The sequence below is a fragment of the Pararge aegeria genome, chromosome 24 (assembly GCF_905163445.1).
Source record: "Pararge aegeria chromosome 24, ilParAegt1.1, whole genome shotgun sequence".
Taxonomy (NCBI): Eukaryota; Metazoa; Arthropoda; class Insecta; order Lepidoptera; family Nymphalidae; genus Pararge; species Pararge aegeria.
The window spans coordinates 10586743-10604253 of NC_053203.1; the positions used below are offsets into that span (position 1 = coordinate 10586743).

The window sequence follows — 17511 nt, forward strand, 5'->3', positions numbered from 1 at the left end:
AGATATTATCCATCAAAAATCGTCTTTCAGTTATAAATAAAGTGAGTTCCCTTTCTTTTTGTAGTTCCACCCACGAAGGGTTGAATAGGGGATGTTTTTAGAAAAGTATTAAATTATTTAATGTCCAAGTTTGGGTTATTGATTTCTATTTGCTTTATTATGTATTAAGCTTAATTTCCCATACTATATTTTGACTTTACAATTATTCATTTTAAAGCCAACATCTCCTGAGGAGCGAAACGTGCGCAGAGAGTACATTGCCTTGTTTGGTGTGAAAATATAGTAATAGAAATAGAAAATATTTATTAGAAAAACTCTTTGGAATTGTGACCTTTGAATTGGAAACTAGGTAATCCCGTATCATAGGGACCAGTGTCTTCCCAAACATTAATAAAATCATTGAGATAATATCTAGTGCATCTTCTCGTCTCATAATTCAACAAAATATATTAAAAATTGCACCGTACTGATTCTCATGCTTTTCGAGGAGTGTAGCAAATTAAGCTTAATTTTCATAATACTCGGATATCGTTGAGTTCCGCAAAGTATCTATTGCTTGTCTTTATGCTTTATATTTGTAGCAATCGAACTAGCGAAGTGTTAAAAACTGACTATATAAACAACTTCCAAAGATGAATGTTCGGACCTCGGTCCCCGAGCATGATCATCCTCTCGGAGGAAGATCTTCCTATTGTTACGGTCGAGCGTATCACCATAGCTCCGGTACATATTATTTACTAGCGGACCCGCGCGACTTCGCCCGCGAATGAATCGACTTAAAAAAATAGTCGTATGTTGCCGCGGACTGTTTTATAATACTTTAAAGAAACAACAATTCCGATGTATTTACTTCATACTTCCGTCGTTTGGCGTAACGTTTACCGTTCACGCATAGCACGCATCCGAATCTCTCAAAAAGGATATTTTTTGCAGTTATTGCAACATTTCTCATTAACGATAGTAGCCATAGGTCGTAGCGTGATGTTGTATAGCCATAATTGTTACTACCAATCCAAAAAAAAAAAAAACAGCATTTTCTGAGATTAGTATTAGTAATATTTCAATTATACCTATCCAAAAAACACGTCAATTTAAAACTCTGTGGCGCTGATTTTTAAAGACAAATGTGGAAAAAAATGTCATCCTGTAGAAGCTGTTTGCTTTTCTGGGATAAAAAGAAGCCTTTGAGCTATTCCAGTTTGGCTGTCGGGATTCGCCAGTGTGTTCGAGACTCTGCCCCAGATGGAACACGGGTACGCATCACGGTAACTCGCACTCCACGCCGCGCCTTTAAGTTAACATTATTGATTTGCTTGGACATATAATTTTGTAACTTACCTAAGAACAAATTATAACGATACTTCATATATTTTGTTTTCATTACTACCGAACTCCGATAGTGTCCACTAAATCTCGAAGAAAATGAATATTACTCTCAGCAGTTCTCAGTGACTCGTAGGTATACAAAGTTGGTTAAAACCCTCAGAAACCTCTTCAGATGCTATGCCAATCAGATAATAATTGCCAGCCCTATCAACTCCTTAGACTCGTAGACTGATATGAAGCCCCACGATATACCGATAGGTCGACGTCGAACAAAAGCCTATTGTCTCGCAGATATGTGATGTATAGAGAAAAAATGTGATATAGAAAAACTTGCATACCTGCATAAAGAACTGTCCGCTCTCATATTACATTTTTTTTGTTAAACGACAGAAGGACTTTGTTTTTGTTTTATTATGAAAATTATGAATGAATTAATGAATACACTTTTATTGTACACCAAAGAAAAAAAGTAGTTACAGAGATATAAATACATATCAAGAGAGTACAATTTGTTATCGCTACATAGCGATTTCTTCGAGGCAAAATTATTAAGAAAATTAAGCTTAATTTACTTATACTCCGCGAACAGCAGGAGAAACTGTATGGTGTAATTTATAATTACTTCAATCCGTATACTGCACACCAAACAGATCCTCCGCAATGTACCCTCTACGCACGTTTCACTCCGAAACCGTAACATCCTCAGGAGATGTTCACTTTACAATGAATAATTGTTACAATGAATAATTGTTACAATGAATAATTGTTAAGTCAACATCTCCTGAGGATGATCCGGTTTAATTTTTAATTTTCATAATATATCATGGATTTCCGCAAAGTAACGCCTGCTTCTATCCAATATTTGTTTTATTAGTCTATATTTTGACGGCCGACTGGCGCAGTTGGCAGCGACCCTGCTTTTTGAGTCCAGTGCCGTGGGTTCGATTTCCACTACTGGAAAAGGTTTGTGTGATAAAATGAATGTTTTTCAGTGTCTGGTTGTTTGTCTGTATATTATAAATATTTATGTATATTATTCACAAAAATATTAAGTAATCTTAGTACCCATAACGCAAGCTACGCTTACTTTGCGCTAGATGGCGATGTGTGTATTATCGTAGTGTATTTATTTATTTATTATTTCATAATGACAGATAAGTCAACGTGCTGGCCACGGAACACAGCGTGTCGGGCGATTTAGGAGCGATTTTGAAGAAATATTGGTGAACGCCACACACGCTGAGCCATTGGTCTCCGCTATCCGTGACATGCGTATGTGTTTCTCTCTATTCGCCCTTTATATTCCTAACTGTGTTGTGGTGTACAAATAAAGAGTTTAAATAAAATATAAATAAACATACCTAGTATATTTCCATCAATTTTTATTATTTTATTTAAAAAAGTATCATGTTCCATTTTTATAAAAACATTATTTGCATCAGTTCTTGATTGCCAGAGAGTCACGGGTTGAAATCCTGTCGGTTTCGATTTTTTTTATTTATTTATACTCTTTATTTGAAAACTACAAAAAAAAAACCAGACGGAACTAGTATACAAAAGGCGGCCTTATCGCTTAGTAGCGATCATAACATGAGGATAACAGACTGCAGGTAGTGTAATTTAAAACAAAACAAATTACACAAATAAAAAAATAAAAAAATAAATTTATAAAACACTTTTTTATAGGGATTCACTTGATTAAGAAGTCTCTCAAATAAACTGTTCTACGGGAAGCTTTTAAAAAACAAAAAACCAAACGCGGGGTAAATCGCGGGCAGACGCTGGTAAATAATAAAAACAAAAGAGTGAAACATAATACCTACAACAAGTTCCCCGGGCGTATAACAAAGCCAATAATAGGGCCATGCCGTTGTGGTGGTTTTTAGTTTAGTTATAACCCTTTAGAGGGGGGATTCCCTCATAACCTCCATCCTGCCCAAGGGTCAGAGGTAGCAATAAAGATTTTCCATTGGGCCAAAAAAAAAAAGTACAATACCTGGTAGTTTAGTCGGTTGTTTCTTGTGTTCATCATCACTGTCCTCTTCGGATGAGCTCGGGTCGATCATTTTGCCGCTTCTGAAACAATATTTGTTCATTACCTCATCATCAGGTAGATCAGGTAGATACACATTGCCATTAGGCAAAAGTCGGAAAGGATTTTTTCCGCCTCAAACGAAAAAAACTCCAAAAACCTGACGATGCGTTTTCCTTAACCATGAAAGTATGTGATATTTAACCGCATAAATTAAAAACGCACATAACTCCGAAATACTAGAGAACAAGAATCATTACAGAATACTTAAAATGCGATAGTGTAGCTTTTATAAATCTTAATATACTTTTACCTATTTCCTATTACCATAACCAATAACATGGGAATTCACATAGAGCGCAATAATACAAATCTCTTTGATAAATACATAAATAAAATAAAATGCTATGACATTAAGGATGAAAAGGGCGAGCGTCATTGGTGCCTCTTTTAATTAAAAAAAAAAGCACTTTTGAAACGTCAAGTATGTCTGTTTGTTGTGACTCTACCACCGGTTCGGAAAGGAGATATTATCAAGAAACTCAGTAGTTGCTTTCTTCCAACATTTCTATTTTTAATATTTAGACAAGTGCTTGACTGCAGCCTAAGATGAAGCGCGCGCGCGCATCTAATAACCATCGCGTTATTAGATGTGTTTTTACACATTTTTTAAATGTATGCATTGCTAGGTCCAGAATTACCTTAGGAATCATGTTGTAAAAGAGATTCAACCCCACAAAGGAGTTTAATAGTTGGAAGAACGGAGAATACTTTTTAACCATCGCGTTATTAGATGTGTTTTTTAAATGTATGCATTGCTAGGTCCAGAACTACCTTAGGAATCATGTTGTAAAAGAGTTTCAACCCCACAAAGGAGTTTAATAGTTGGAAGAACGGAGAATACTTTTTAACCATCGCGTTATTAGATGTGTTTTTACACATTTTTTAAATGTATGCATTGCTAGGTCTAGAATTACCTTAGGAATCATGTTGTAAAAGAGTTTTAACCCCACAAAGGAGTTTAATAGTTGGAAGAACGGAGAATACTTTTTAACCATCGCGTTATTAGATGTGTTTTTACACATTTTAATGTATGCATTGCTAGGTCTAGAATTACCTTAGGAATCATGTTGTAAAAGAGTTTCAACCCCACAAAGGAGTTTAATAGTTGGAAGAACGGAGAATACTTTTTAACCATCGCGTTATTAGATGTGTTTTTACACATTTTTTAAATGTATGCATTGCTAGGTCCAGAATTACCTTAGGAATCATGTTGTAAAAGAGTTTCAACCCCACAAAGGAGTTTAATAGTTGGAAGAACGGAGAATACTTTTTAACCATCGCGTTATTAGATGTGTTTTTACACATTTTTTAAATGTATGCATTGCAAGGTCCAGAACTACCTTAGGAATCATGTTGTAAAAGAGTTTCAACCCCACAAAGGAGTTTAATAGTTGGAAGAACGGAGAATACTTTTTAACCATCGCGTTATTAGATGTGTTTTTACACATTTTAATGTATGCATTGCTAGGTCCAGAACTACCTTAGGAATCATGTTGTAAAAGAGTTTCAACCCCACAAAGGAGTTTAATAGTTGGAAGAACGGAGAATACTTTTTAACCATCGCGTTATTAGATGTGTTTTTACACATTTTAATGTATGCATTGCTAGGTCTAGAATTACCTTAGGAATCATGTTGTAAAAGAGTTTCAACCCCACAAAGGAGTTTAATAGTTGGAAGAACGGAGAATACTTTTTAACCATCGCGTTATTAGATGTGTTTTTACACATTTTTTAAATGTATGCATTGCTAGGTCCAGAATTACCTTAGGAATCATGTTGTAAAAGAGTTTCAACCCCACAAAGGAGTTTAATAGTTGGAAGAACGGAGAATACTTTTTAACCATCGCGTTATTAGATGTGTTTTTACACATTTAATTGTATGCATTGCTAGGTCCAGAACTACCTTAGGAATCATGTTGTAAAAGAGTTTCAACCCCACAAAGGAGTTTAATAGTTGGAAGAACGGAGAATACTTTTTAACCATCGCGTTATTAGATGCGTTTTTACACATTTTAATGTATGCATTGCTAGGTCTAGAATTACCTTAGGAATCATGTTGTAAAAGAGTTTCAACCCCTCAAAGGAGTTTAATAGTTGGAAGAACGGAGAATACTTTTTAACCATCGTGTATAAACAGAGCAATACTTCGCAGGCATGCAAGAAACACATCCCGCAAAATGTTGCCCTGTGTCCATGAAACTGTGGCGTAGATGTAAAGTCTCATGTACCTGTCATTACACTTGTAAAGTATAGTGTAATGTAATCCATCTTAGTGGACGAACGAAATCCTTGTAGACACAGTCTACGCCGTAGCGCCGAGTTCTACGTGAACTAAAATCAACAGTAGACATCGTAACGGCAGGGTGATTACGTATCTCGCGACAGCAATGCGACAGGCGTAAATCTTGCAATCACTGCTGGCAAACGTCACTTTTCCATACAATAAATAAACAAAAGTGACGTTTGACAGCAATGAATGCAAGATTTACGCCTGTCGCATTGCTGTCGCAAGATACGTCATCACCCTGCCGGACGCTTAATCGCTTATCAGCACGACTTTGTCAGTAGTGAAGGAAATTGAGAAATTATAAATGATATGGACCCGGGACCTCCGACTTAAAAACACAGCACTCACCGATATGCCAGGAAGGTCGTATTACGAGGATTGAATACAAATAGTATAGAGGGAGATAGAGGTATATACTTTTAGGTATGTATTACTTTGTCTATAACGTATAATCGTTATGGACAAAGTCGCAGGCAAAATCCAGTACAATGCAAATAATGGTTTTAGATAGATCTAATACAACGAGTAGGGAGATATATTATCTATCATCACATCTACCCATTACCGGTTCACTACAGAGCACGGGTCTCCTCCTACAATGAAAAGGGGTGGAGGCCGTAGTCCACCAGGCTGGCCCAGTGCAGATTGGTGGACTCCACACACCTTTGAGAACATTATGTAGAACTCTCAGGCATAAAGGTTACCTCACGATGAAGTTGTGAAACCTTCACCGTTGATGCAAGTGATCTTTTAATTACTTAAAACGCACATAACTTAGGTTTTAGGTATATCATATTAATATTAAAATCCAACTAAAACCCTTCGTTGCTATTTGCCAACAACACGCTACCGTTCAGAAGAGTTCGTATTAAAATATTTACGACCTTTGTCTAAAATAAGAACGAGCGTCGCGTTCTCAACTCCAGTTGAAACTTTAAAGTGGATGGGCATGTAGTAGCAAGTGCATTTTATATAGCTTTTGACACATTTATTCCAGTCATAATGCCTTTTTGATCCTAGGTAGATCCAGTGATTCGGAGTCAAAGGCCGTGGGTTCGATTCCCACAAATGGAATATGTGCAAGTGATGAACACAAATGTTTTTCAGTGTCTGGGTGTTTATATGTATACTATAAGTATTCATGTATATTATTCATAAAAAATATTCATCAGTCATCTTAGTATCCATAACACAAGCTATATCCGGGTCGGGCGAAAAATTATTATCAATTCCCCAGTAATAAGAAAGCGGTGATATCCCAGGACTTTAGCATCTCTCGGCCGAGTTAGAGTCCCAGCAGGCTAATTCTTCTGAGTTATGTGCGTTTTAAGTAATTATAATAACACTTAGGTTAACGGTAAAGTAGCACATCGTGAGAAAACCTGCATGACTTCTCCATAATGTTGTCAAAGGAGTGTGGAGTCCACCAATCCGCACTGGGCCAGCTTGGAGGACTCGGCCTTAAACCTTCTCATTATATGAGGAGACCCGTGCCCTATATTGCTCCGTTAATGGGTTGATATGATGACGATGAACCCAAAATAAACTATTCAAGCTCTAACCTACCAGTAGATAGGTTATAGAATAGTTATCGTGATGTAGGCTGCTATTAATGTGGAAAATTTTCATTCTCAATAACCCGGTCGCCTGCATAGCTGCATGAATAAAACATGAGCGTACAATGTGCTATGCAATGAGGTATAGGTACATAGCACTAGGTTTTGAACTAGCTAGACTAGCCGGAGCTTAAAATTCAGAATTCAATTTCATTCAAATAAAGTAGGCTTAATATAACCACTTTTGAAACGTCAAGACAACTGTTTGTAGTGGTTCTAGAAACAGTTTGGAAGGCAGGTTCTACCGAGATGAAGCAGACAGGTTTAGGTTGAGTTAAATAAAGGTATTAAACATACAGACATACTATAATAGTCCGGGTATTATTGATATGTATTTAATGACTAGGACCGATGGTTTTCTTGACAGAAATTGAAATATTCTTAACAGAGAAGAAACATTCTTAACAGATGTAGAATTTCTTATCAGAAAAACTAAAGATTTTTCGCCGGCCCTGGTATAGAATCCAGGGCCTCGTAGGCCTAAGTCCATCCTACTAGCCACTGGATCAACAAGGCAGTATAAATTTTTTTTGAACGTATACTTCTTTAGCGGCGTTAGGAAAAAATAATAAAATAAATAAACATTACATTAATCCTAATAGTTCAGATAATCTACATTCACCTCAATCTCTCGTAGGCTACTTTTAAGAAGTTACACTTCCGCCGAGTGTGAATAAATTGCACAGGATTTTTAATTTACCCTTTCATATGGTATTAATCTTTATTCAGTTAAATAAACTCTTTTTGTGTATGTTTCGACATTCGTACTTAAGGAGTAAACTCCAGTCGTGCGTCGGAGCTGACACACACTTTTTTTAGTACTAATTGACGGGCAAAGCCGATGGCCCACCTGACGGTGAGTGGAAAACCGTGGCCTATGACCAGAACAACAGTTTGTAGGGCATGCAAAGAACTCGTCCAACAAAATATGTGCCTATAATTACTGTATTTATGTAGGTTCGATTCCCACAACTGGAAAATGTTTGTGTGATGAACATGAATGTTTCTCAGTGTCTGGGAGTTTATATGTATATTATAAGTATTTTATGTATATTGCCTATTCATAAAAATATTCATCAGTCATCTTAGTACCCATAACACCAACTACGCTTACTTTGGGGCTAGATGGCGATGTGTGTATTGTCGAAGTATATTTATTATTATAAAATATTTTCTATCATTTTATTTTTTTAAATTCTTAACAAGGCTTAAAAATAAAATAAAAAACACTATTAAAAATTTATAAAAAAAAAACATCCATCCTCCGCTTGCGGGGCTTTTGAATGCCCAAGCAACCAGCGGTCAGGGCTCCAGAGTGAGGAACCTCCTCACAATACGCGCCATTTCAAGGAATACTGCCTTCTGTATCCGACCCTTGATCCAACAACCAAGCGAAAGCTTCTTAAGATGTTGGTCGAAGCTTTTCGCGAGAAGACCAATGACTGAAACGCCGATCAGAACAATAACGGTCGACTCAGTGTTACTATCTTATATCTTTAAACGAGCAATTCTTGTATATATATATATATATATATATATATATATATATAATTGGAATCTGTTTTGGGGGCGATAAATTGATCTAGCTAGGATTAATTTTTAGAAAATGTCATTTTATTCGTGTTTTTTTTTTTTATTGGAAGAATAATAACAAAAAGGTGGCGTTTGGGTAGTCCCAATTTAAACTGAAAAATATGACTCTTCCTGACATCTATTGGCGAATAATAATACTATTTTTTTTTAATGGTGATACTTTTTATAAAAAAAATATATTTATTACGGAATATAAAAAAATGTTGGTCAAAAATCTCATGTATGATTATAGGTGTAGACGATGTAGCAGTACGCTGCATTCGAAATTCACGCGGTTCATATCTAGTTATTAATAACACTGGCAACCACGCCCTTTAGACCAGAACACAGCATTGCAACACAGCTGCTTGGCAGAAATAAGCACGGCGGTAATACTTCCCGGGACGAGCTCTGTCTCAAAAGCTACTACTACTACCGAAGACTGAGATAAATGTGTCAAAAGCTTTATAAAATGCACTTGCTACTCCATGCCTGTCCACTTAAAAGTTTCAAGGAGCTAGGAACGCGACGCTCGTTCTTATTTTAGACAAAGGTCGTAAATATTTTAATACGAACTCTTCTAAACGTGTTGTTGGCGAATAGCAAAGGCTTTCTGTTGGATTTTAATATAAATATAGTATACCTCTCTACTCGTTGTGTTTAATCTACCTTAATTCATCATTTATATTTGACGGCCGATCCGAGAGCAGCGACCCTTCTTTCTGAGTCCAAGGCCGTGGGTTCGATTACCACAAATGAAAAAGGTTTGTGTGATGAACTTTGAATGTTTTTCAGTACCTGGGTGTTTATATGTATATTATAAGTTATGTATATTATTCATTAAAATATTCATCAGTCATCTTAGTAAACATAACACAAGCTACGCTTACTTTGCGGCTAGATGGTGATGTAGAGGCAAAATGTAGTGCAATTACACTAGATTTTGCCTCAGTTGTTAAAGACCAAAGTCTTCGAACCGTGCGTTTTGCCAGTCATGACTAACGTAATCAGAGTCACATCGGCCAATGGAAACAGTTGTGTTAGGAGTGATCAAATCAGAAATGAGGTGACCGATTTGCTTAGGAATCGCTTAAATCGAATGCTTAATAATTTAATCGCTGTCTACAAAAAAAAACAACGTTTCACCAACTCTTAGGTGATAACTAACAGTCAAATGTATGCGTAGGGATATCGTTAGTTTAGGAGTTACTTGCTATGCATTGCCTTGTTCTCTAATTACTGCCCGTTTTCACTAACAGACCGGCAGGGTTATCTATCGCGCATGCGCTCTACAATGATACCTACGTGAAAGCACACACATATGTTATATATAAGCGACCAATTTCAATCGCAATAAGTTGGATGACTGCACTCGTATGAATAATATATGAGGCCGGAGTCGCGTGTATAAGTGAATTCTCTATTTTTCCTATAGCTGCACTGCACGACTCCATCCGTATATTTTACCCGTATTATCAATACTAATATTACATCATTTTTTAAATTTAGTTTAACGGTATGTACCATACCAGGGTAATATTTTGGGATTGGTCGATATTTTGACCCAGTTGCGTGGGTCGTGGTCACGAAAGGACTTCGGAGGTACGAGATTTCAAGTTGGATTTTACGGGCTTTATGTGACGACTAGCGGGAAGTCAGATTAAGCACGCGAGTAGTCATATTCTGTCCGTGACTATCGTCGTGACCACGATCCATTCAACTGGTTCGAAATATCGACAAAAACAAAATATTATCGTGGTATGCACGTATTCTAAGTTTAAAATCTTTTATACTACAAATACGCAAGTATATGCCTTTGCACCATAGCACTACGTAGGTACTATTACTGTTATAAATAATAAATAAATAAATAAATAAATAAATATACTACGGCAAAACACACATCGCCATCTAGCCCCAAAGTAAGCGTAGCTTGTGTTGTGGGTACTAAGATGACTGATGAATATTTTTATGAATAATATACATAAAGACTAGTACCCATAAAAATATAGATAAACACCCACACACTGAAAAACATTAATGTGCATCTCACAAACATTTTCCAGTTGTGGGAATCGAACCCACGGCTTTGGACTCAGAAAGCAGGATCCTGCTCACTGCGCCAATTTTTCTTGTGGTTTTCCTATTGTATTGCGTTGCAATAAAGTTTTTATATTCTATTCTATGTTTGTTTGTCCCTGGTTTACGTTCTAACTAAGCAACCAAACGACAATATTTTTAAAATATAGTTAGTTGAAAGGACGTAGAGTAACATAAGCCAGGAAAATAATCAGTTCCCATGAGTTTAAAAAAATCTTAACAAACGCGGGCAAAGAACGCAGGCTAGCTAGTGAGTTGATAATCCTTGCAAAAGTTTTTGGCTGTTTGTATGTTTGTCCTTTGTATCACGTCCTAGCTAAGAAACTTTACAACTAGTAAGAGCTAGTAATATTATAAATGCGAATGAATGCTTAGTTAACTTTTACGCGATCGAATAGATAAAAAATCTATCACTCGGCACTCAGTTCCTGACCATCTCAGTAGTCAGCGCTGACGCCTCAGGTTTATCCTCGAGCATAAACTTGTAGTGACGTCACAACACGTAATATGGCGTATTTGAACTGTAGGATAGCGATGAGGCCAGAGGAAATAAACGTAGCATAAAAATATCTCTTCATTAAATTAATCTAATTGACAGCCGAGTGGCGCAGTGGGGAGCGACCCTGCTTTCCGAGTCCAAGGCCGTGGGTTCGATTCCCACAACTGGAGAGTGTTTATGTGATGAATATGAATGTTTATCTGTATATTATAAGTATTTATGTGTATTATATTCATAAAAAAATATTCATCAGCTATCTCAGTACCCATAACACAAGCTACGCTTACTTTGGGGCTAGATGGCGTTGTATGTATTGTCGTAGTATATTTATTTATTTATTTATATTTATTTATTTATTAATTTACTTAATATACTATGACAATATAAACTTATTTTTCGCAACCTCACATTTCACTCCCTGACTCTTCTGAAGTCTCCCGCCAAAACTTACAGCCGTCCAGTTAGGATCCAAGCAATTTGATTGGTTCCCGCCGTTATGCGTCTACCGGCGTTAACCAATCGGAAAATGAGAATGATCGTCTCGTTCAAAATAGAGATTAAATGAAAGAAAAACAAACAACACGACACGACAAACGACAGCATTTTGGGTGAGGGGAAAACTAATTTACCTCACGTAACAACAAACTCTTATTGTTATAATCTACAAGCGCCATGACTCACGGGTAGTGTAATTAAGTCGAAAAATTAATTACCGGTGGGGTAACTCGGCTGGCGAAATTGGGAAAACCCAGGAAAATTTAGTTAACGATTATAAAGTAATAATATTAACTAATAGTCGTCCACTGGTCATAATTCCACCATATTTAATTTAACTCTAATTAATACTGATATTTTAATTACTGACGGCCGATTAGCGCAGTGGGTGGCAACCCTGCTTTCTGAGTCCAAGGCCGTGGGTTCGATTCCCACAACTGGAAAATGTTTGTGTGAAGAACATGAATGTTGTTCAGTATCTGGGTGTATATATGTATATTATAAATATTTATGTATATTATTCATAAAAATATTCATCAGTTATCTTAGTACCCATAACACAAGCTACGCTTACTTTGGGACTAGGTGGCGGTGTGTGTATTGTCGTAGTATATTTATTTATTATTTATTTATTTATAATTACTTAAAACGCACATGACTTTGAAAAGTTAGAGGTGCGTGCTGGGGTTCGAACTCGGTCCCCCGAAAGTGAAGTTGAGCTCCTACCCACTCCTCAATTTGCACATCTTTGAGTAATGTTCTCAAAGGTGTGGAGTCCACCAATCCGCACTGGGCCAGTGTGGTGGACTACGGCCTTAACCCCTTCTCATTGTCATCATAGTGTAGGTCGCAATATGATGAATTAGTTTGAATATTATCAAGGTTCTATTGTCAAAGACTTCTGCTTCTTTTTCTTTTGCTTTTTCTGGCTTTCAGGTGCCAAATCATATTGTCAAAGACTATACTTCTATAATCACAGATTTTGCCAAGGAACTGACATTGTCACAATTTTACAAAAAAATAATTAAAAAAGTGTTTATAATATGCGTGTGAGTGTGTGTCAAAAACGTGGTAGTGTTTGAATTTTTTTTTTTTATTTAATATATTTGTTTTTGAGATGATGTCCTGGAATATAGCAGATACAATTTGGAGCGACTCGATGTTATGCGGAGGTAAAACATCAACAGATTTGACGTAGGTACTCTAACGTGCCTTCTCTCTCACCCGACCACAAAAGGTTTCAAGTATGTTGTTTATATAATAATTAAGTTTTTTGCACTTTTTCTAGTTAACTAAAGGATGATGGACTGGCATATCCGTGTTGGATAAAAGTCCCAAAAAATAAAAAATTAAAAAAAATTAAAATAACCTAGTTACCTGAAAATGCCTGCATTATAAAAAAATATTATTATTCTGCACAACTGTATTTTCAATGCTTCATTAGTTTTAAATTAAATTGTAAATTTTTAATTAAAGTGTTCTTACCTACATTGGCTACATTGGAAATGTCAGTGGTTTATAATAGTATAAATTATTTAAAAAAAAAATATATATATAAATAAAATTAAAAAGGTCCCTAATAAGCGAATATATAGACAAAAAAAATTAAAAAGTCCCTAATAAGCGATTCTTTAGTGCCAAGCATGTGCTGATGTACTTTTTTATAACCGGAAATGTTGATTGCTGTATCCTTTTTGAGAAAATCGATATATTTTAGCTGCATTATCTTACACGAAAGCTAATAAGATAAAGATTATGTGCATGTGCAAGTAGATACGGAAAACACAATGCATCACCTACTCAGTAGTAATTTTATAATTCTTATTAGTGTTTTTACCTACACTTTGAGGAGCTATCAATTTTATAAATTTTAAAATGCACGAAATAATTTCCGAAACGTTCGGATTTTAAACTGCGACTGGCAATCGCAGCCTGAGCCTGAGATAAGGTTCAAATCCTAAGTGAAAGTGTCCACTGTCAAACCTTATGGCTAACTTCAGGGTGTCGGTTTTTTGTGACTGTTGTCTGCGCTCGCAGAGTAAAAATTTACTCTCACCATTTTTCCCTAACGCGCCAAAAGAAGTATAACTTCAAAAAAACCTTTCACGATTCCCGGCGCACGGCATTGCCTGTAGACGGTATACATACCTAAACCTCGTTAACGAAATCTCCTTCAAACTTATTGCCTATTGAGCCTTGACACGCGAGCTAATTAGGCTTTATCGGAGTCATAACGTGTTGTATACCCATTGAGTACGGAATACCTACCGGCAGACGAGATACTGGCGATAACGGCTCGTTAGTCACTAACGGTAATCACCCAATTGAAAGAGAATTTTTTGAACGGATTATTGAATTAAGTAAAGTGATATCACGACATAGTATAAAACAAAGTCGCTTCCGGCTATCTGTGTGCCCATATATATGCTTAGATCTTTAAAGCTACGCAAATGATTTTGATGTTGTTTTTGAAGTTAAACTTTTTTAAGCGACTATTTGTGTTTCAAAATCCGCGCAATGGAGTTTTAGATTGTCATTTTTTAGATAGGCATAGTTATTAAATAGGCATAAATATTATCAAGCTATTGAGTTTGTTTGGTTGAACGCGCTAATCTCAGATGTTTTGACTTCGATTTTTTTTTTTGGATAGGTAGTATCAATTAAGGCTATTATATAACATCACGCTACGAACAATGGCTACCAGCATTAATGAGAAATGTTGCAAGACTGCAAAAACTTTTTGAGAGATTCCGATGCATGTGATGCGTGAACGGTAAACGTTACGCCAAACGACGGAAATATGTAGTAAAAGTATATCGGAATTGTTTCTTTGAAGTTCTATAAAACAGTCCGCAACAACTACTTTTTTATGTTTACTCATTCGCGGAAGAAGTCGCGCGGGTCCGCTAGTTTCCAATATTTTCAAACGGATCAATTGTGAATAGCAAAGTGAATAGAAATTCAAGTTGTAAAAAAAAAATTTAAATTGCAAAGTTTTTTAAAATCGCTAAATATCCTTGTTTATTTATTACTTTTGTAATAAATAAATTTTTAATAAATTTTCTAACGATTTATATTGACATGTGCTGATCTAATTCAATTTTCTACTCTCAATTATTCTATTTAGCAAATGAAAATATTTATAAAATGTGAAAGTGATATTAATGAATTTTAAATGGAATATAAAATGAAATATCAATGAATAATAAAAGTTTAACTTCAATTGCGTGTAAAGGTTACAAGTAAACACTTTTTTTTCACTGTGAATAACTAACAAAAAATTACCCGGCTTAGTTTGTTGTGGGCTCTTCTTAGACCAGGGCGCGTATAGAACCCTCGTAAGGTTTAAGTTGGCGTACGAAGTTATCACCATCCCTTTACTATTATGTTAACATATGTGTATGAACGCTTCATAAGTGCCTGTGATAGGCTTACATGAATAAAGAAATTTCAAATTTAAATTTTGAATTTCGAATTTACATAGATTAAAAATAGCTTCAGTTCTTGCAACTCCATTTAGTAGCACTCAATTTGAGCGACATGTTTTAGTTCTCCTCTGCCACGTTCTAAATAAGTCCAACTTAAATACATAAGCTGCTTAAATGTAGGATGAGCTTCTGGGTTTTCATTTTCCTAATTGGCTTAAACTCTTTGGCAGTGTAAAGGTGGCATTGCACTGGATAAAAATTCCCAAAGAACCAAAGAATATACCCAGGCTGTACTCAGGTGTTTCGTCAGAGTTTAGCTGTTGCCCGCGACTTAGAATAGAATAGAATATAATTTTATTGTTTACTGTTTACACATAGAAAGGCAGTTGACAAGGCCTAGAAAAGTATTCAAAACAGTATACCCACAGCCGGGCGTACAATTATATCTTTATATATATATTTCTTGTGTGCGTGTGTATGTCACTGAACTCCTCCTAAACGGCTGGACCGATTTGAATGATTTTTTTGGTATGCGTTTGGGTGGCGCCCTGGATGGTTTAGATTCACAAATCAGCCCGACAGATGGCGCTTGGGTCCGCTAGTTATTAAATAAGTATATAATTAAAAATTAAAAAAATAAGTATCTAAGTATAACCTTGATTTTTCGAATGAGGTTAAGTATCGTATGTTCGACAAAGCGGTGATAGGCTTTTCAAAAGTTGGTCACTTACAGTCATAAGTAGATTAGTCGAATGCGATTATGTGTACACTTAAGGTGACTTTCCACGAGACTGCGTTGCTCGGGTTTTACATACAACTGACCAATAACATTGCTTTATTTTCATGGGTTATCCAAAATAACCAACTTCGAAAAGGTAAAGTATTTAAGGCAAGTTAAGTTTCATCATCAACTTCGAAGTCGAGTATTCGGATATATATATATATATATCGGTTTAACCATGTCTAATAAGATATGGTTAAACCATATCATACCGTTCTTGGTATTTCGATGTTGCTGAAATACCATCAATACGTACGAAGCGTTTTGCTTCTTCCTTTCTGATCCGCACCGCAAAGGCCTGGAATGCCCTCCCACCTTCCGTCTTCCCCGATACCTATAATCTGGGTACCTTCAAATCGATAGTATAGGCATCGTCTAGGCAAGCGCGCCACATCTTAGGCTGCATCATCAGGTGTGATTGCAGTCAAGCACTAGACTAGGTATATATTAAAAAAAAAAAGTAAAAATTAAATAGTCAGATGGAACGACTAGTATTACCGAATAACGCGCGCGAGGGATTTAGTTGGTAATCGAATTGTAGATGAATTTGTATGAGAAAAAAATGGCTAATCAGAAATTGCACGCTTTTAAAGTCGCGTAATTATTTATCGCGCTGTTTCCAATTGTTGATTGCTGATTTAATAATTATTTAAAGGTTGTTTCATATTCATGCATCCAACATATAACAATCCAACTCATATTTAGCCGGTTTTTATATCAAACAAGTATTTTTAACCACATTCTTTGTGAAACTTCTATCAGACTTTTGAGCTCGAAAAACAAAATAAGTATGGAATTAGCGGGAGGTTGCAGAGATGGGTTTTAGGACAACCGTTTTCCTAATTTTTTAAATTCATTCAGCTCTTCATTCAATCATTCATCATCATCCTCCTGGCGCTTTCGCTGTTTGGGGTCGGCCCTCCTGGTACTCCGCCATTTGATACGGAGTTCAGAGAGAGTTTTTATTTAATTGGAAACGGTTCTAGGCCAGGTGGTAAGTGGGAGTTCTCTACCTCTTTTGCTTTCATATATATCATATTGGATAGAAGCAGGCGTTACGTTGCGGAAATCCATGATATATTATGAAAATTAAGCTTAAAAAAAAATTAATAAAGAAATAAAATGCATATTCTTAGATCAGTCCAATCAAATTGTTTAAGAGATTTGCGCACGCCATTATAGAACTGGGGTTTTGCAGCCAGATTCATTCAATTTTGCGGTGTTAGAGTTTCATTCATTGAACCGCCAAGCCGGAATAATGTTTAATATCTCAGCAAAGCGAATTGTAAATGATCAGTGAACAACGGGATAA

The 17511-nt window shown here is 36.0% G+C and overlaps 1 protein-coding gene across 21 annotated transcripts in view; it reads right to left on the reverse strand.

Annotated features, from left to right (window-relative positions):
- Window positions 1–17511, reverse strand: part of LOC120634428 (calcium-dependent secretion activator) — a 98003-nt gene that overhangs the window by 76844 nt on the left and 3648 nt on the right. For 19 of the 21 annotated variants that reach the window (XM_039904984.1, XM_039904970.1, XM_039904966.1 and 16 more), the window contains exon 2: window positions 3323–3402. In XM_039904984.1, the coding sequence (XP_039760918.1) occupies window positions 3323–3392 (70 nt within the window). In that variant the 5' untranslated portion in view covers window positions 3393–3402. Of the gene's footprint in view, window positions 1–3322; window positions 3403–17511 lie in introns of those variants that run through there. The other 2 variants (XM_039904983.1, XM_039904978.1) reach the window with 1 other exon arrangement.